This window comes from Mobula hypostoma, chromosome 1, assembly GCF_963921235.1.
Source record: "Mobula hypostoma chromosome 1, sMobHyp1.1, whole genome shotgun sequence".
Taxonomy (NCBI): Eukaryota; Metazoa; Chordata; class Chondrichthyes; order Myliobatiformes; family Myliobatidae; genus Mobula; species Mobula hypostoma.
In genome coordinates, this window is record NC_086097.1 from 194,323,525 (window position 1) to 194,345,095 (window position 21,571).

Sequence of the window (21,571 nt, forward strand, 5' to 3'; positions counted from 1 at the left end):
GAGAATCTAATAATTAAACCATCTCAAATCAAGATGAAATAAGCTACAGTACCATGAAATAGTCTAGGGCTAGGGCTCTAAGTTATAAAAAGCATTAGTACTTCTAAAGTCATAGCTTAGCAAAATCATCATCTCTGAAAAGCAACTGTTGAAAAATACCAGCAAAACTGAACCCCAATAGTATGCTTATCCTTACTCTTCCACAGTAGTGTATGGTATTAATCTTCCATTCCAAAAGCATTCAAATATTGGCCTTTTTCCTCTGGCCCCTTTATCAACAGAATAGCAGTCTTCCTCATCATCATCAGCAGCATCTACAAAGTCAAGAAATTCATGTTTAAAGGATTGAGGACTGAATTAACAGAACTGTCTTTTTCTCCATTCTTGCTATTACTTAAAGTACAGTGCATGTTGTTCATAATCAATATACAAATTTTAAGTTCACGTGAACTGAAAATTTAAGTTAGCGTGATAACAAACTGCAAAAATAACACCAACACACAAAGCCTCAGGAACTCAGCCGATCACACAGCATTTATAATGAAATGGGCAGTCAATGTTTTGGGTGGTGGCCCTTCATCTGGACAGAAAGAGAAGGGGTGGATCAAGAGCAGGTAAACGATAGGTATATCCAGACAAGAAAATCTGCAGATGCTGAAATCCAAACAACACACACAAAATGCTGGAGGAAGTCAGCAGGCCAGACAGCATCTATGGAAAGGAGTAAACAACTGATGTTTTGGGCTGAGAACCTTCATCACGACTACATCAGTACTAGGTATGTCCAGGGTTTTTTTTTTGGGGGGGGAAGGATGGGGGGGTTGGGGTTGAGAAGGGGGGGATTGGGGTTGAGGAGGGGCGATTGGCAAAATGAGAATAACATCAAAAGATAAACAGTGACAGACTAAATCTACTGCAGGTTTAATAATAAACTAACTGAATTAATTCCCTTGGAGATTAAGAAACCACTTTTTGTTACTACTGGTAATTTGTTGCTGAAGATAGTATACTCTTAAGATATATATTTACATATAACCATTCCTCTCAAACAAGGTTTAGTTTTTTGAAGTTCAAGATATCTTTAATAAAACAACCAGGTCTATTCTTTAATATGTACATTAAAATCAAAACTCAGCTGAGTTGGGAAGCATGGAAACAAAAAACTTCTCATCCTCAATATAAAGGAATAACTTACTGCTCCCTTCAAAGGCTGCAAATGTAAGAAACTACCTTCAAACACTTCCATATTGGAACAAAGTTGTCCCCTCCTCACTACCAAGTCCATTATTTGACCATTGAAATGAAAAATAATCTTACTGAATGGGCAGCTAGTATCCTCAGGGTAGGTTTCCTTATCATACAGGAAAGGATGATAACGTATTACTCCTTCTACAACCCCTTCACCTTCCACATGTGCTTTAAATTCAAAGCTGTCAGCTGCAGTGTTGATGAACAGAGTCTGCATGTCATCTTTTATTTCCCTTAGATTTACAATCTTAGGGACTTTTCCCTTCTCGAACATTGAGATCTAAAAAGGGACATGAAAAGAGACATCAGCACCGAAGATGCACTGCAATAACATCAAGTTACATTATCAAATCAAATTGTGATAAAGAAATCACTGAATAAATCCTCAGTTCATCAGTTCAATCTTTTTGTATCTTAATATTTAAGGCCAAGAAGTTCAGAAAGAGGTATTCAGAAGAGTCACAGCATCACAGAAACAAGCCCTCTTGCCCACCTCATCTACACTGAACATGAAACCTATCTACATTAATCTCATTTGTCCACACACCAAGTCCATATCCCTCTACTCCTTTCTTACGCAAATGCCTTTTAAATGGTGTAATTGTATCTGCACCCACCATTTCGCTAGCAACTTATTGCATTTTACCATACTTTGCGCACAATGTTTGCCCCCAATCTTAAATCTATGCCCTCTAGTTTTCAGACTTCCCCCTGCTGTAGGGGGAAAAAAAAACTGCTGACACATCTATTCTCATGGTTATGAATCTCCATAAAGATTATCCCCTGGCCTCCAAAGTTTCAGAGAGAATAAACAATACAACAAATTTCTTTTAAACCACAGTCCTCTAGCCTAGGCAGCACTCTGGTGAACCTCTTCGGCTCACTTCCTACTACTACCATACTAGTCATAGTCATACTTTATTGCTCCTGGGGGAAATTGGTTTTCATTACAGTTGCACCATAAATAATAAATAGTAATAAAACCATAAACAGTTAAATAGTAATATGTAAATTATGCCAGGAAATAAGTCTAGGCAGCACTCTGGTGAATCTCTTCAGCTCACTTTCTACTACAGTATAACCTTTCTACTGCAGTACACAGAATTGTACATCATGTTCCAAGTGCATCCTGAGCAGTGATTTGTACAGCTACAATGTGACATCCTGACTCTTCCACTCCACGCCTCCATGTCTGGGGAGCTCTGAACTTGCACCCAGGGTCCCTCCAAGATCAGCACTCCCAAAATGAGTACATACCCATACAGTTGCTATTGATTATCCCAAATTCCATTATTCTATACTTGCCTGGATTGCATCCCATCTTCCACCATTCTGCACAAATTTTGAAATGGTCCATGACATCAAAGTTCCACATCATCTTACCACATTCTTTTCCATTTACTACCCGTTTTTATACAGTCAGCACTTACTAATTAGACCACCTATATTCTCATCCAAGTTTCTGTAGTATTCTTGTAGTATGCACTGGTTAGACTTCCAGTAAAAAAACTATTTTCTACCTTCCAATACCTTCTACCTCCTATCACCAAATCCATCTTGAATACTGTTTACCAACACACTTGTGCCCTAACCTTGAGAGGAAAGAGAACAGATATAGAGTGCCTATAAAAAGTATTCACCACCCTTGGAAGTTTTTATGTTTTATTGTTTTACAACATTGAATCACAGTGGATTTAATTTGGCTTTTTTGGAACTGATCAACAGAAAAGACTCTTTTGTTTCAAAGTGAAAACAAATTTCTACAAATTGGTCTACATTTATTACAATTATTAAAGAACAAAATAATTGATAGCATAATTACTCACCTCCTTCAAGTAAGTAGGCAGCAAATACAGCCATTCAAGAATAGGTCTCTATTGGCTTTGCACATCCGGACACTGCAATTTTTCCCCATTCTGCTTTACAAAACTGTTCAAGCTCTGTCAGATTGCATGGGGATCATGAATGAACAGCCCTTTTCAAGTCCAGCCACAAATTCTCAATTGGTTTGAGGTCCAGACTCTGACTTGATTACTCCAGGACATTAAACTTTGTTATTCTTAAGCCATTCCTGTGTAGCTTTGGTTTTATGTTTGGGGTCATTGTCTTGCTGGAGAACAAATCTTCTCCCAAGTCGCAGTTTTCTTGCAGACTAATTTAGGTTTTCCTCCAGGATTTCCCTGTATTTCGCCATATTTATTTTATCCTCTACCTTCAGAAGCCTTCTAGGGCCTACTGCAGTGAAGCATCCCAACAATATGATGCGGCCACCACCATGCTTCATGGTAAGGATAGTCTGTTTTTGATGATGCACGGCATTTGTATGCGCAGTCTCACCCACTGAGCTTGTAAATCCTCCATAGTTGTCATAGGTCTCTTGGTGGCCTCCCTCACTAGTCCCCTTCTTGCACGGTCACTTAGTTTTTGGGGATGGCCTGCTCTAGGCAGATTTGCAGCTGTGCATGTTTTTTCCATTTCTTGATAATTTATTCCAAGGGATATTCAGTGACTTGGAAATTTTTTTGCATCCATCTGTTCAATTGTGCTTTTCAATAGGAGTTGCTTGGAGTGTCCTTTTGTCTTCATGGCGTAGTTTTTGCCAGGATACTGACTGACCAGCAATTGGACCTTCCAGATAGAAGTGTTACTATAATCAATTGACTGCACATGGGTGATCTCCATTTAACTAATTATGTGACTTCTAAAACCAATTGCCTGTACCAGTGATGATTTGGTGTGTCATATTAAAGGGGGTGAATACTTATGCAGTCAATTATTTTGGGCCTTATATTTGTAATTAAATTCGATCACTTTGTAGAGATTTGTTTTCACTTTGACACGGAAGAGTCTTTTTCTGTTGATCAGTGTCAAAAAAACCCAGATTAAATCCACTGTGATCCAATGTTGTAAAAATAATACATGAAAACTTCCGGGGGGGGGGGGGTGAATACTTTTTACAGACACTGTAATTATTATGACAAAATCACTTCACATTCCAACAAATACCAAAACATATTTTCAATATATTTTCCTATCAAAAAGTCTGCAAGAATAAAATTTAAAAATTAATAATCTTAAGTAATAAATAATACTGAAGAACTTTCCCATTACTCAGAAAAGACAAATTTAAAATCATATTCCATTTTTCCACACATCATTCCTTTACGACCCCCAAGATTTGTATAGCCACTGCAACTGAAATCCATTTCCACGGTATAATTTTCTGTGTTGGAGTTCTCTTTAAAACAGCAAATTTGTCATGAAATTGGACAACATAATTATTTGAGCTTTATTCAATGCTTTCATTCTTGATTCAACAATCCTTTCAAGACAAGACTTTTTCCTCAACTTAAATATACTTTAAAATTAACAAAACAAATAGACATAAAATAAACTTGGATGTGCAGTGTGAAACAGATCTGTTGTACGTTTGGAACAAAGAAACACTGAAGCAAAAATATGGAGCATTATATCCTTTAAGTGACTAGGGAAAGAAATAAATGAGATTTAAAATCACCATTTCTTAATAAAAAGTAAATGAAACAACTCTAATTAAGAATGCAAGTAGGGAGCAAAAAGGCCCTTTGAACTTATTGAGCTATTCAATGACTGATCTACCTCAACACCATTTTCCCACCTTATTTGTAAATTCCTAAATTATTTCAATATTCAGAACCCTGTCAATTTTAATTTGAATGAAATGAACTCAGCATTCACAATAGTGATGAGGTAGAGAATTTCAAAAATTGACTATCCTCCAAATGAACCAATTTCTCAATTTAATATTAGGCAGCCACGCTTTATTCTGACACTCTTCACACACCCAAACCCATCTGGCTGCACTAACTCCAGCTCTACTTACCTCAGCGAGAAGAAACATCCTCCTACATTCCCCAGTCAAGCCTTCTACATTATAAGGCCAGCTCTCATTTTTAAAAAACTCAATAGCATAGAGGCTCAGCCAAATTAATTTCCTCATTTGAAACAGAGAAAGATGTACTAAGCAGTGTACCAGTCTAGTGAAACAATGCTGTAATCCCTCTTTGAACAAGTATATTACATACAATACTCCAAGTGTGGTTTTGTCCAGGTCTGATAATAGTTTGAGCAACATCTCACGTACTCAAATAAACTTGCAAAGAACAGTTAACATGATTTTCTTTTACAATTTTTCCAGCAGTCAGTACAAACTTGCCTCTATGTCAATATTGTTGAAATACCCGACTTCTTTATTGGCCTCCATGTCATTTCCTTTGGGTCCATGAATATAGTAGTGATAAATATGTCTAAGAATACAGCAAGAATATTAGTATTTTTCATCTATCAGTTAAAAATTGTCAGTAATATAGTAACTACAGAGCCAAAAATATATAGTGTATGAAACAATTAGACTTTGACACTAAGGAGATGGTAGGCCTTCGTAATCAAAGTTCATGCAAAGATATGAAATCCTAATTACTGTGTATTTAAAGACAAATATATCCCATTTTAGCATCTAAGACCTACAGGAAGAATCAGAATATTGACAGGAAGTTGTTGTGGTGGCTTAAACTATTTCCCTTAAGTACGAAAGACCTGTGCTGATCAACTGGCTGGCGTGTTCACCGATATCTTCAACATCTTGCTTCAGCAGTCTAAGGTAACCACCTACTTCAGGCAGGCTTCAATTATACCAGTGTCTAAGAATGTGTTAAGCTGCCTCAATGGCCATCATCCAGTAGCACTTACATCCACTGTGGTGAAGTGTTTTAAGAGATTGGTAGTGAAATATATCAACTCCCGCCTGAGAAACGACTTGGATCCACTTCAATATGTCTACTGTCACAACAGATTAACAGCAGATACAATTTCATTGGCTCTTCCCTCAATCCTGGAATATCTGGACAGCAAAGACGCAAACATCAGGATCCTCTTCATTGACTACAGCTCACCATTCAATACTATCATCTTTCCACAACTAATCAATAAGCTTTGAGACCTAAGCCTCAATACCTCCTTACATAACTGGATCCTGGATTTCCTCAATTGCAGACCCCAGTCAGCTCGGAATTGGCAACATCTCCTCTACAATCTCCAACGGCACAGGTGCACCCAAGGCTGTGTGCTTCGCCCTCTACTCTACTCACTTTATACTTAAAACTGTGGTTAAGGCGGCTTATGGAATGCTTTCTTTTATTAGTCGAGGCATTGAGTTCAAAAGTCAAGAGATTATGTTGCAACTTTATAGAATTCTGGTTAGGCCACAACTGGAGTATTGCACACAGTTCTGGTCACCCCACCAGAGATAGATGTTGAGGCTTTGGAGAGAGTGTAGAAGATGTTTACCAGGATGCTACCTGGTTTAGAGGCCATGTGCTATCATGAGAAGCTGGATAAACTTGGGTTGCTTTCTCTGGAGTGGCAGAGGCTGAGGGGAGATCTGATAGAGCTTTATAAGATTATGAGAGGCAGAGAGAGAGCAAACAGGGAGTATCTGTTTTCCAGGGCTGAAATGGCTAACACGAGAGGGCATTCATCCAAAGTGAGAGGGGGTAGTTCAAAGAGGATGTGAGGGTTAAGTGTTTTGTTTTTACCCAGCGTGTTGGATGCCTGGTATGGTGGTAAAGGCAAATACAGTACTATATATTAGAGGCTTTTAAGAGACGTTTAGATAAGTACATGGTTGTAAGGAAGATGGTGGGATATGGGCATTATATAGGTAGGAGGGATTAATGTTTGAGTGCTTTTGATTTGCATTTTTGCTGGTTTGGCACAACATTGACCATAAGATCATCAGATATAGGAGCAGAATTAGGCCATTTGGCCCATTGAGTCTGCTCCACCATTTCATCATGGATAATCCAATTTTCCTCTCAGCCCAATCTCCTGTCTTCTCCCTATATCCCTTCATGCCCTGACCAATCAAGAATCTATCAACCTCTGCCTTAAATATATTTAAAGTTTGGCCTCCACAGCTGCCTGTGGCAAAGAATTCCACATATTCACCACCCTCTGGCTAAATAAATTCCTCATCTCCATTCTAAAAGGATGCCCCTCTGTTCTGAGTCTGTGTCCTCTGGTCTTAAGACTCTGCCACCACAGGAAACATCCTCTCCATATCCATTTTATCAAGGCCTTTCACCATTCAATAGATTTCAATGAGGTCACCCCTCGTTCTTCTGAATTCCAGTGAATACAGGCCCAGAGCCATCAGACACTCTTCATATGACAAGCCATTCAATCCTGGAATCATTTTCATGAATCTCCTTTGAACCCTCTCGAGTTTCAGCACATCCTTTCCAAGATAAGGGGCCCAAAACTGCTCACAATATTCCCAGTGAGGTTTCACCAGCCCTTTAAACAGTTTCAACATTACATCATTGCTTTTATATTCTAGTACTTTTGAAACAAATGCTAACATTGCATTTGTCTTCCTCACGACAGACTCAACCTGCATATTAACCTTTAGGGAATCCTGCATAAGGACTCCCAAGTCCCTTTGCATCTCAGTTTTTGTATTTTCTCTCTACTTAGAAAACAGTCACCCCCTTTATTTCTTCTACCAAAATGCATGACTATATACTTACAAACACTGTATTCCATGTGCCATTTACTTCCTCAATATTACCTGCCCCTCAGTTATCTTCATATCATCTACCAACTTTTGAACAAAGCCATCAATTACATCATCCAAATCATTGACATATAAAGTAAAAAAAATCATTCCCAACACAGACCTCTGTGGAACACCACTAATCACCGGTAGCCAGTCAGAAAAGGCTCCCTTCATTCCCACTCTTTCCCTCCTGCCAATCAGCTGCTGCTTTATCTATGTAAGAATCTTTCCTGTAATAATATGGACTCGTAGCTTGTTAATCAGCCTCTCGTGTGGCACCTTGTCAAAGGCCTTCTGAAAATTCAAGTACACAACATCAACCAATTCGCCTTTGTCTATCCTGTGTGTTACTTCTTAAAAGAATTCCAACAGATTTGTCAGGCAAGATTTTTGCTTGAGGAAACCATGCTGACTATGGCCTATTTTACCATGTGCCTCCAAGTATCCTGAGACCTCATCCTTAATCCAATACCTTCCCAACTACTGAGGCCAGATTAGCTGGCCTATACTTTCTTTTCTTCTGCCTCGCTCCCTTCTTGAAGAGTGGAGTTACATATGCAATTTTCAAGTATTCTGGAAACATTCCAGAACCTAGTGAGTGCAAATGGCCTGTTCATTTGTTTTGTTTGTTCGAAGCACAGCTCTAAAGCAATATTTTCGACACCACTGTAGCTTGCAGAATCAAAGATGGTGACAAATCAGCATATAGGAGGGAAAATAAAAACCTGTCTGAATGGTGCCACATAAACCTCTCACACAATATTAGCAGGATCAAAGAGATGATTATTGACTTCAGGAGGAGGAAATTGGAGATCCATGAGCACCTCTCCTCAACTTGGGGGTGGGGGGGTGGAAGAGATGGGAAATCAGAGGTGCATAGGGTCAACAACTTTAAATTCCTTGGTATTTTCATTTCAGAGGATCTGGCCTGGGTCCAGCATGAAAGTGCAATTACTAAGAAAGCATGGCATTGACTATTCTTTCTTAGAGTATGTGAAGATTCAGCATGTCATCCAAAACTCCAACAAATTTCTATAGATGTGTGGCCAAGAGTATACTGACTGGTTGTATTATGGCCTGGTATGGAAACACCAATGCCCAAGAATAGAAATGCTTGCAAAAAGTAATGGATAGAGCCCAGTCCATCATGGGTAAAACCCTCTCCACCACTGAGCAGGTGATACAGGAGCCTCAGAAACCGCACCACCAGGTTCAGGAACAGTTATTACCACTCAACCATCAGGCTCTCGATCCAGAGGGGATAACTCCACTCAACCAACTCACTGAACTGTTTCCACTTTCAAGGACTTTCATCTCATGTTCTTAATATGTATTGCTTATTAATTATTATTTCCCTTTTGTATTTGCAGAGTTCATTGTCTTTTTCACATTGGTTGTGTTCCGTCCTATCGGGGGCAGTCTTTTTTTAATTCTATTATGTTTCTGATATTCACTGTGAATAACCACAAGAAAATGAATTTCATGGTTGTATATGGTGACATACATGTACTTCGATAATAAATTTACTTTGAACTTTGGTAAGTATCAGAGGAACAAGAATCTGGTGAGGAAGGCTCAACAATTGCTCGACAGAATAAACCAGGGACTAAACTGGAGCATACCACTATTCATGAACATACATCATGGAAAAATATAGTAGTAAAACTGGCAAACTTTAATGTTGTCTCCACGTAATAAGATTCCTGTAGAATGCAAATAACAAGCAGTCCCAAATATTTAAAAAATCTACTTACATAGATATGACTGCACGGATCATATTATAGATTCTATAAACTACAATGCTAACCTATTTCCCCATGAACAACTCCACTTATATCCACTTTAGGCCACAGTATAGTTTATGGTAATAATGACATGAGGCTCAAGGTGAAATTCAGGTGACTTAACAGTTGATTGATGGATCAGAAGGTAGTTATATTCATGTTTGACACTTGCTACTTACGCCAATTGCCGAGTCCAGAGATGAAAGTAGCTCTTCAAGTATTGTATGTGAGCTTGCTGAACTCCAGTAATTACTACAGCAGTAAAGCTTTCCTTGTTTTTTTCTTCCATTATGAGGCTATGAAGGAATCGTTCATCTTCACTAGTGACATGCATTGAATCAGTTGGCTATTGATAAAGAAACATTTAGTATAGCAGAATGATTTTCTGTCACTTAACAGCCAAATTTTAAGCAACAAGATTTCAAAATGCACACCATCTTTCTCAACAATTAAATGTCTACCATATGAACTAACATCCATGTACAAAAACTGAATTTAAATGGGTTAACTGATAACCTAGAATTGTGTGTGTCCAGTCCTGATAAAGGGTCTCAGCCCAAAACATCGACTGTACTCTTTCCCAAAGATACAGCCTGGCCTGCTGAGTTCCTCTAGCATTTTGCTTGGATTTTGTCTTGTTTGTGATTGGATTACTACACTGCAAAGTCTTTTCAGGGATGCCTAGCCTGAAGAAGTTTACATCTTCCCTTTGACGGGAGTTCAGTGAAACCCTCATTCACTGCTATCACTCTGTGACCTCTGAGGCCCTCCGACTCTTCGGCCACATGCTTACAACAGCCATGTATCCTTCCTGGGAACATGACACCAATCAACTTCCCAGCTCTTTACTTCATCCTCCCCCCTCCCCCCACCTTTTAAATCTACTCATCTTTTTTTCTCCAGTCCTGCTGAAGGATCTCAGCTCGAAATGTCAACTGTATTGTTTTCAATAGATGCTGCCTGGCCAGCTGAGTTCCTCCAGCACTTTGTGTGTGTTACTTGGATTTCCAGCATCTGCAGATTTTCTCTTGATTGCATGATTAAACTGCCTCAGCTTCATCCATGTTAACTAATCAGTTGCATGTCATAAGCAAATTAATTCATGTGACTTCAATCCAAACTCATTTAGTTATCAGGTACATGCAATTAGTAATGGCATGCAAAACATTCATTTCATCAGACTGCATTACTCAAGAAATCTATTGGGATTAAACACAAGTCAGATTTTCCCTCAGTTGTTAAACCTTTTAAATGGATTGCCACTCTAAAATGCAAAGGCCTCGAAGACACTACCTTTCTGTTCCTGATGAACCCGCTGTATATTGCTTCCTTATTTTTTTCTTTCTTCTCAAAGTCATCTTTTGAAAGTATCAGCTCATGCACATCTTGTGAATCTGTTGGTTTGGTTATCATCTGGGGATAAAAAGACTTGCTAAAACATGCAATTGGAAAACAAATTTTCACCCATTATATTTTGATTCTTATAAATTAAATAACTATTACAAATAGTTGGTGAAAAATGTAACTACTGCACTCTTGAATTAACTAATTTTTTAAAAATACATAACACTTCATAAATTATACTTTTGCGTAACTAGTAATGAGTATATAATTTCAGCAAAATATTAACGGTATACCAAAATACAGTTCTGAAGTCTTCAGCATATTCCAATTAAACATGTTGCTTTCTGCACTGATGCGGTTATGTATTATTTTTCAAAGATCTTTTGAAATGAAACCATGATCACAGAACAATTTACTGAAATACCATGTTGTACAATTTTATGTAGATTAGAACTAACTTTGGTTTTTCCATGTAAATAATTTAAGTTCACTGTAAGACTAAAAAAACAAATATTTTGCAGTATTACATTTCAAGAAAGTACAGGTCCTCTCTAGATTACAAATGCCTGATTCACAAATAGCCTGGACATTTGGGAGACAGGCAGGATGGATTTGTCAGCTGCAGAAGGGCTACAACACTATCTGCCAAGTAGAACAGGCCAGTTCCATATGCCTTCGCCCAACCCAAACATCACAACAATCAGGAGCTAGATAAAGTGGATTGAGCTGAGCAGAATCAAAACCACTAAGACTCCCTCATTCCCCAATCAGTGACACCAGCCTGCTGCTCTTCCTGCACCTGCACCTTCTCTCTTCACAGTTGTTTTGTGTTCCTCTCCCAAACACTGATTTTGTGCATTTCAGGGTTACCAACAGTTCTCAGGAATTGCCTCCAGCAAGATCAACTTAATGTGATATCTAACTACACACAGTTCCTACTTTGCCCTCAGTTTTTGCTAACAAAGATATGATTCACCCTACTTACTATAGGAACACATATATGTTCTAATTTCATCAGAACAGCTTGAAGAAAAAAAAATCAATGCTTTATTCAAAAACTTAAATTCAGAAGTTGCTAAAAGCAATCTTCTGATATTAAACACGTGCTAGTATTCTTAAATTTATCAACTTACTCTAGTTGACTGGCCAATGAAGAAAACTGCTTGTTTCCCACCAACACCGAAATATGAAATGTCACTGTTCAGGCTGCGTGGCACCACAGATGGACGAACATATCCTGAGTGGTCACTGAGGAAATAAGAATAATACTTTCCTTTTGAAAATCTGTGGAACAGTTCGACATCAACTTAATATTTTGCTTCCAAAATAGATATAACTCACTGTTTATTACGTACTAATTGTTATTAGCAGATTCGCCTAATTTGATGCTGATAGTCAACACAAAGATAAAGGATTATATAATTAGTGCTACTGTAAACTAATCGAAAATATTTATCTAATTGTTAACCTGACTTTGTAGAATATAAACTAGACAAATACTCCAAGACACAGAGAACTGGTGTTCTCTGTGATTAAAATGATTCAAGTTATTCAAACCTAAGACTTGTTAGCGCAGGTCTTACCCTGATAACACACAGGTCCAATACCAGGACCTACATGTACACTGTAGCAGGATGTTCAAGAAAAAAACCTATTTTTACAAGGATACAATATATTATTAATACTACAAGGCTTATTTTAGAAGTACTGAACTTTATTTATTCAAAGAAATGACAATATCTTGTTCAATCCTTGCTACAAATCCAATTCTTTATATATTTTCTCTCTTATTACTGTTTCTAAAGATACACATTCACATTGAGGTAAAGGCCATTGTGCAGCAGTCTCCCTACAGCACTCCATTCTGTGGCCATTCTTCATGAGAAAAACACTCTGATTGTAAATAAGCAACTCCAGAAAGAGAAAAAATATGCTTGTAAACCCGGTCCTGTTGTTGTCTACATGTAAACTACTTTAAACAGGAAGTTGGATCCAGTGGCAATTCCAGGATTTTCAGTATCTGTCGGGGTTTTTTTTTGCATTTCAATAAAGCCCCAAATAGTTTTTCACCCAGGGAAAATCATTTTAAACTACTTGGAAAATCACGTCAGTACCCGTTTCCATTTGAAGGCCACTTGATGATGAAAAGTTCAACATATTTAAACAGCAATGAGCAATATGAACCACTACCTTCATTCAAATTAAATTAAATGCATTTTTATATAAGAAACAAACCTTTCAACGTCGTCCTCAGTTCTGGTGAACTTGGAAAGCCGATATACAGCCCAGTTGTTAAGTTGTTTAGATGTCATTCCCCTCCCATTGTCAATTACAGCCACAGCTGGCTTACCTTGAGATTCATCAAACAACTTTAAAAAAAAAAGACAAATAGGCCACAGTTAAATGACAATCTGTAAGCTGGACACAACTGGGAGAATATGGACAATAATTGTACAAAGGTGCAGATATGAAATTGGAACCCAAATATGGAATCATACACAAGGTCAAGCAGCCAGTTGCACCAGTTGTTTTTGAACAGTCCCATACATCAGTTCTTTCTCCATAGTTATATAATTATTTTCTCTATGCATTTTCCCCATTCATTATAAATTCACTTCCAGGCCGCCAAACACTGTTGACCTGCAGCAGTAGCTCCCATTGAAAACAGTTGAAATCATCAGATATTCTGGTTTTAGCCTGCTGCTGCTGAGAACCATAACTGCTTAATGTAAATCAGAGTTTTTTGTTTATCATGTATTTCATTGTATTGCTGCCGTAAAGTTAATATATTTCACAAAATATGCTGGTGATATTAAACCTGATTCTGATTCTGAATTCATATACAAACATAAGAAACAGGGTTAAGTCTGCTCAGCCATTCAATGAGGTCTTGTTTGATCCACATCTTTGGCCTCAATACCATCTTCCAGCTCCTTCGTCAAATCTCGACTGTCCTGTTTGAAATGTCTTAATCCCTGCCTTAAATATATTAATGATTCTGCCTTCTCAGTCCTCTAACCATCAGAAGAACTTCCTTCTCACCTTAATCTGAAATGGTTGACCCTTCATTCTAAAACTGGTTTTAGACTAGTTTCAGGATGATGGGTCAACCATTTCAAATCAAGCTGAGAGGGAATTTATAAGACTATAAAATGTAGGAGCAGAATTAGGCCATTTGGCCCATACAGTCTGCTCCACTATTTCATCATGGTTGACCCATTTCTCTCTCAACCCCATTCTCTTGTTTTCTCACTGTAACCTTTCATGCCCTGACTAATCAAGAACCTATCAACCTCTGCCTTTAATGCACCCAATGACCTAGCCCCCAGAGCCACCTGTGGCAACAAATTCCACAGATTCAGCAACCTCTGGCTAAAAAATTCCTCATCTTGGTTCTAAAGCAACGTCCCTCTATTCTGAGGCTGTGCCCTCTGGTTTCAGACTCCACCACCACAGGAAACATCCTCGCCACATTCACTCTGTCTAGGTCTTTCAACATTTCATAGGTTTCAATGAGATCCTCCCTCAGTACTTGCTGAAATTTAGAAGAAAGGCCAAGAGCCATCAATCGCTCTTCATATGATAATCCTTTCATTCCCTGTCTTCTCAGCGTCCACCCTGAATACTACATTTCAGTAAGATCACCTGTCATTTCTCTTTTCACATTTGTATTGGAAATGTCTTAACCCATAGTGTAATCATACTTTATTACAGCATGGCAAATACCTATATGACATTTTTATTTCAAATATAAACAAGCAGCTATCAAAATTCAAATTGGAAATGATTTTCAGAAAACAGACAGTTGTAAGAAAAAGTTTGTGAAGCTTTTGCAATTACCTGGTTTTCTGCATTTATTACTCATAAAATGTGGTCTGATCTTCATCTGTCACAAACATAGACAAGCACAATCTGCCTATACTAATAGCACAAATAACATTGTACTTTTCATGACTTTATTGAACACATTATTTAATCATTCACAGTCCAGGCTGCTAAAAGTATGTGAACCATTGCATTTAATAACTGGTAGTACCTCCTTTAACAGAAATAACATCCAACAAATGTTTCTTGTAGCTGTTGATCAGACTTGCACAACAGCAAGGAGGAATTTTAGACCATTGCTCCATACAAAACTGTTTCAGTTCATCAATATTTCTGGCATACCTTGCTTAAACAGCCCTTTTCTGATCATGCCACAGCATATCAATTGGGTTAAGGTCTGGACTCTGACTTGGCCATTCCAAAACACAAATTTTCTTCTTTTTAAAACATTCTGGTTTAAAAAGACTTCCAGTTTGGTCGCGGGCCACTCGACCATGGTTTTCAGTCGGGCGCCGGATGCTCAGAGATTCGGCCGGTGGCGGGGGGGGGGAGGTGCCTGGTGCTCGGCTGGGGGCCATGGTTGGGTCGGGTTGAGTGCTCGGCGACTTGGGCCGGCTCCCCCACCGGACTTAGTCTGGTGAGGAGGGTGTGAGGACACCCAGCAGGACTAAAAAAAACAAGACCTGACAAAGGACAGATGAGCTCCTTGTGAGCCAAAGGCCATCTTCCATGGAAGAGATTAAAGCCTCACCATGTATCTACAAATCGTATGCTATGCACTTAGTTAGAAGAGACATGATGAACTTGGGCGCTGCACCGTGTGCCTGGACCTGCCCAAGGCCTCCGCCTACGGAAGGGCCTAGCTCCAAGAAGCAGCCACGGCTGGAGGCCGACACAGCCTCGGGCTCAAGTTCAGTGGGGGCGGCGCAGGGTGGTGCCAAAGCAGCCAGCAAAAACAAACTGGAGGAGAGGCTGTACTCGGTGCTGTCGCAAGATCGAAGAAGATGGAGGTGCACAGCCGCCAACCACAGATTCGGGACGGCACCCACTGACTAACTGAAACCATTCTGTTGTTGATTTACTCTTGTGTTTCAGATCATTGTCTTGTTGCATCATCCAACTCCTATTAAGCTTCAAGTGAGGGACCACTACCCTGCCCATACTCTTGTATTTAAAAACGCAAACATGAGAAAATCTGCTGATGCTGGAATTTCAAGCAACATACATAAAAGTTGCTGGTAAACGCAGCAGGCCAGGCAGCATCTCCAGGAACAGGTACAGTCGATGTTTTGGGCCGAGACCCTTCATCAGGACTAACTGAAAGAAGAGCTAGTAAGAGATTTGAAAGGGAGAGGGGGAGATCCGAAATGATTGGAGAAGACAGGAGAGGGAGGGATGGAGCCAAGAGCTGGACAGTTGATTGGCAAAAGGGATATGACAGGATCATGGAACAGGAGGCCTAGGGAGAAGGAGATGTCCTCCTTTTTTAAAGAAAGGGGCTTCCCTTCCTCCATCATCAACTCTGCTCTCAAACGCATCTCCCTGATTTCACGCACATCTGCTCTCACTCCATCCTCCCGCCACCCCACTAGGAATAGGGTTCCCCTTGTCCTCACCTACCACCCCACCAGCCTCCAGGTCCAACATATTATTCTCCGTAACTTCCGCCACCTCCAACAGGATGCCACCACTAATCACATCTTTCCCTCCCCCCCCCCTCTGCTTTCCACAGGGATCGCTCCCTACGCGACTCCCTTGTCCATTCGTCCCCCCCATCCCTCCCCAACGATCTCCCTCCTGGCACTTATCCTTGTAAGTGGAACAAGTGCTACACATGACCTTACACTTCCTCCCTCACCACCATTCAGGGCCCCAGACAGTCCTTCCAGGTGAGGCGACACTTCACCTGTGAGTCGGCTGGGGTGATATACTGCATCCGGTGCTCCCGATGCGGCCTTCGACATATTGGCGAGACCCGACGCAGACTAGGAGATCGTTTCGCTGAACACCTACGCTCTGTCTGCCAGAGAAAGCAGGATCTCCCAGTGGCCACGCATTTTAATTCCACGTCCCATTCCCATTCTGATATGTCTATTCACAGCCTCCTTTACTGTAAAGATGAAGTCACACTCAGGTTGGAGGAACAACAACTTATATTCCGTCTGGGTAGCCTCCAACCTGATGGCATGAACACTGACTTCTCAAACTTCCGTTAATGCCCCACCTTCCCCTCCTACCCCATCCGTTAATTATTTATTGATATACACACATTCTTTCTCTCTCTCTCCTTTTTCTCCCTCTGTCCCTCTCACTATACCCCTTGCCGATCCTCTGGGCTTTTCCTCCCCTCCCCCTTTTCTTTCTCCCTAGGCCTCCGGTCCCATGATCCTCTCATATCCCTTTGGCCAATCACCTGTCCAGCTCTTGGTTCCATCCCTCCCGCTCCTGTCTTCTCCTATCATTTCGGATCTCCCCCTCCCCCTCCCACTTTCAAATCTCTTACTAGATCTTCTTTCAGGTAGTCCTGACAAAGGGTCTCAACCCGAAACGTCGACTGTACCTCTTCCTAGAGATGCTGCCTGGCCTGCTGCGCTCACCAGCAACTTTTATGCATGTTGCCATAATCCTGTATAATGTCTTGATACAATTTTGAATTCATTGTTCCCTCAATAATTGCAAGTTATCCAGGCCCTCTGGCAGCAAAGCAGCCCCAAACCATGATGCTCCTTCCTCCATGCTTCACAGTTGTTATGAGGTTTCGGTGTTGGTGTGCAATGTCCTTTTTCCTCCAAACATAGCAGTGTATATTTCTGCCAGAAAGTTCAACTTCTGTCTCATCTGTCCACAAAATATTGTCCCAGAAGCATTGTGGAACATCCAGGTTGTCTTTGCAAACTTGCAATGTGCCACAATGTTGTTTTGGAAAGCAGTGATGTCCTCTGGGGTGTCCTTCCATGAACACCATTCTTGTTCAGTGCTTTTCTTATACTGGGCACAGGAACAGAGACTCTAGCAAGTTCTCGAGATTTCTGCAGGTCTTTTTCACCTCCTTCAGCATTGCACACTGTGTTCTTGGTATGATCTTTGCAGGACACCCACTCCTAGGGAGAGTAGCAAGAGTACTGAATTTCCTTCATTTGGAGACTGCTTCTTTTATTGTGGACAGATGAACACTCAGGTCTTTAGAAATGCTTTTGTAGCCTTTTCTGGCTTCATGCATCTCTACAATTCTTCTTCTAAGATCCTCTGAAAATTATTTTGGTCGAGGCATAAAGAGATCTTTCCTGAGAAGCTCAGGCTCTGTCAGTAACCTGACTTTGTGTGTCTTTTTTATAGGGCAGGGCACCTCTACAGCCCATACTTCCTATCTCATCTCATTGATTGGAACACCCGACTCCAAATAGCTTTTGTAGGAGGCGATACCCCAGAGGTTCATACTTTTTTGAACTTAAACTGTGATTGTTTAAATGGTGTATTCAGTATTGACGAGAAGAAGTGCGCACCACACAGCAACCCCTGATTTAACCCAAGTTCAATCATGGAACAGTTCACAATGACCAATTAACCTATAAACTGGAGTACCCGAAGGAATCACAGGTGGTTACAGAGAGAATGTACAAACTGCTTTCCGGCAGCAATGGGAATTGAACCCGCGTCCCTGGTACTGTATGATGTTGTTTGTGTGTTATTAGTTCAGGCAGATTCTGTTAGTCTATTATTGTGACTTAAATGAAGATCAGACCACATTTTATGCATAATTAATGCAGAAAACCAGGTAATTGCAAAGGGTTCACAAACTTTTTTCTTACAACTGTATATTGATGTAAAACTTAATATACATTCTACTCACCAGTCGAACTTGTATGGTGCGAATACCTTTGTTGTTTGCTGTTGCTGATAATGAATTGTCTATTAATTCAGCAAAGGCAAAAGCTGTTTATGATGAAAAAAGTAAATTATTTATAAATAATTGAATGCTGATCTTTCTAGGTCAAGAAATTCTGAACAAGCAATATACAACTGTACAGTGTACAACTGGTGCTAGTGGAATACTTACGCAAAGGAGTCTGTCCTTCACTGGCATAATATTCATACATGCCACTTTTAACCAATGTATCATAGTGAGGAAGAAAATCAATTCTTTCTCTTGTTGCTGAGGGCAGTGTTTGGTCTGCTGAATAAAGTATATACAAGGTGGCTCCATCTTTGACATATTTATCTAAAATTGGGGAAAAAAATTGGGATATGTTTCCAGTTAGTGAACAACAACCTAATAATTTGTATGTAGCCAATGGTCCAATTTTATATGCTGCACAATAACGAGTTCCTACTAAAAATGAGCCTCAGCACCTTATTCAAAAGTCATAGATGATCAATCTATTCCACAAGGCTGCATACTCATTTTAAATAAATTTCTTGTTTTACGCATGGTAAAGGACAAACCTACAAACCACTAGAACATTAAATATGCATATTTAAAAACAGCCTTAAGATTGTGTAACAAAATTACACACAAATTTGATTCACCAACTCTGAAATAACCAATATTCAGTACTGCAGCTTCCCTTAATTAATCTGAATCTAAAAGACAAATACACCAGTTTATACTTAATCAATATGAAATCAGAGCTTCATTTTTTATATGTTGAGTTATAGGACCTGTTTGCAAGTTTATACATTTTCCACATTAAATACCACAACAGAATAACAACAGTTATAAGGAGGAAAAATACTTATGCACTCAGTGTCCAGCATCCCAAGCAAACACTTGCTTTATAATTGTTTTTTTCTGAGGAACAAAAAAAACTACTCAGTCGTATTGCTTCCTGCATCTCAAAAATGTGAGGGAAATTCATGCACCTAATTGTGTGTTGCCATTTTACTTTGTCTACAATTCAACATCTTCAAAACCAAAGCCTTAAAAAAAGGTTTGCCAGTCAAGTAGAGTGAATATCACTGGTGAAAGCTATAAGCTGTATTTTAGGGAAACAGTATTACAGGAAATATTAATGGGCTATGACAGAGCGATGGGACTTGTTAATGCATTCTCAATGAGGCTTTCTTGTGGTTGTGAAGAGTCATCAGTTGATTTAACTTCTGTGCACATATATTCGTTTTGATTTCTGAACTTGCTCATTTTTTTTTGAATTTCACTCATTGCAGCTACAATTTTATAAAGCACCAAGTTTAGTGTTATCTGACAAGCTGTTCACTTAAACATTTATTGAATACCTTGTACCATGATCCTTTACTAATTGACAGTACAGGTCCTGAGTGGACCCATTTTTAAAGTGAGAAAGTCAAGTGAAATGTCATGATTGTGTCCCTAACCAAAATTTGTAAGATACAAATAGGCAAGAAATAGGATAGGTCTTGGTCATCTAATATTCTTTCTCTCAGTCAGCAAAACACACACTGGAGACAGAAGGGACCTTTTCCATCAATGCCTGCCTTTGCTGAGAAGTTGTTAGCAAGATATGGAAATTCAGCCATGCTTTAAGTTCTCATCATGGACCTTGTTGTTTTGTGGGAGTTGGGGGAAATCCATGGTACTGTAAGTACAATTGATTAATTTTGTTCAGATTAATGAGGCAAATATTTGAAGCATGCTTTAATGTAAAGTATTGCGACTACATCGTACCAAAATAAATAACCTGGTTTAAAATGAACTTACCAAAGTTTTGACTTTTGATTTCTTTTCTATTTGTTGTTGTAATGACAAATTTATTTTCTTCAGCAATTTCAAAAGCCTAAAAAAATGCAAAAGAGACTGTTATAGTTGACTAGAGGAAGCTCCCATACACCAAACTTACCAAATACAATAAAGTCGGCACGATGCTACTATTTGGCAATGTAGTGTCTTCCTATCATTATACAAAGACTGCAACTACATCAATATAAACTGAGAGGGGTGTTGAATCTTCAACACCATGCCTCTCCTGAACCTGTCCTTACGAAGACAGATGAGAGACAGAAGACAATAGAATAGTGACATTGGGATAATACACATAATTTAAAATATGATCACCTTAGCAATTTCTACAAGACAAAACTTAACGTCATAAATGACTGTGACATGCCGCCTGAGAATCCCTGCAGCAACTGGTGACACTGTAATATCTGTCTCAGAGGCTGACATCAGAACATCTTTCAAAAGGTGAACCCTCACAGAGGGTCAGGCCTTGATGGTGTACCTGGCAGGGCACTGAAAACGTGCCAACCAACTGGCTGGAGAGATCAAGGAGTTCTCCATCTCTCACTGCTGCAGTCACAGGTTCAAACCTACATCAAAAGGACATCAATCATATCCAAACCCATGATGAGCAGGGTGAGCTATCTTAATGACCATTGCCTAGTGGCACTCACATCTACTGTGAGGAAGTGCTTTGAGAGACTGGTCATGGCTAGAATTAACTCTTGCCTCAGCAAGTACCTGGAATTGCTGCACTGTGCTTTCTGCCACAATAGGACCACAATGGATTCCATCTCAGTCAACTTAGGAACACCTGGATGACAGCAATATCTACATCAGGCAGCTGAATATTGATATAGCTCAGCGTTTAGCACCATCAACTCCTCAGTTCTAATCAAGAATCTTCAAAACCTGGACCTCTGTACTTAATTCTGCAAACTGGATCCCTGACTTCCCAATCAGGAGACCACAGTCAGCGCAGATCAGAAATAACTGCTCCTCACAGACAATCAACAGAGGCACACCTCAAGGATGCATGCTTAGCCCACTGCTCTTTTCTCCCTACAGTCATGACTGTGTAGC

General features: G+C 39.6%; 1 protein-coding gene across 2 annotated transcripts in view; it reads right to left on the reverse strand.

Moving 5' to 3' along the window:
• The window catches only part of smchd1 (structural maintenance of chromosomes flexible hinge domain containing 1), a 173,149-nt gene that overhangs the window by 134,079 nt on the left and 17,499 nt on the right, over positions 1-21,571 (reverse strand). For both annotated transcript variants that reach the window (XM_063062435.1, XM_063062426.1), the window contains exons 2-11: positions 20,471-20,546; positions 18,854-19,015; positions 18,647-18,729; positions 13,207-13,340; positions 12,105-12,219; positions 10,921-11,040; positions 9,807-9,973; positions 5,444-5,534; positions 1,318-1,528; positions 197-314 (exon numbers count right to left, since the gene is read on the reverse strand). In XM_063062435.1, coding sequence (XP_062918505.1) covers positions 197-314; positions 1,318-1,528; positions 5,444-5,534; positions 9,807-9,973; positions 10,921-11,040; positions 12,105-12,219; positions 13,207-13,340; positions 18,647-18,729; positions 18,854-19,015; positions 20,471-20,546 — 1,277 coding nt within the window. The remainder of the gene's footprint in view (positions 1-196; positions 315-1,317; positions 1,529-5,443; positions 5,535-9,806; positions 9,974-10,920; positions 11,041-12,104; positions 12,220-13,206; positions 13,341-18,646; positions 18,730-18,853; positions 19,016-20,470; positions 20,547-21,571) is intronic.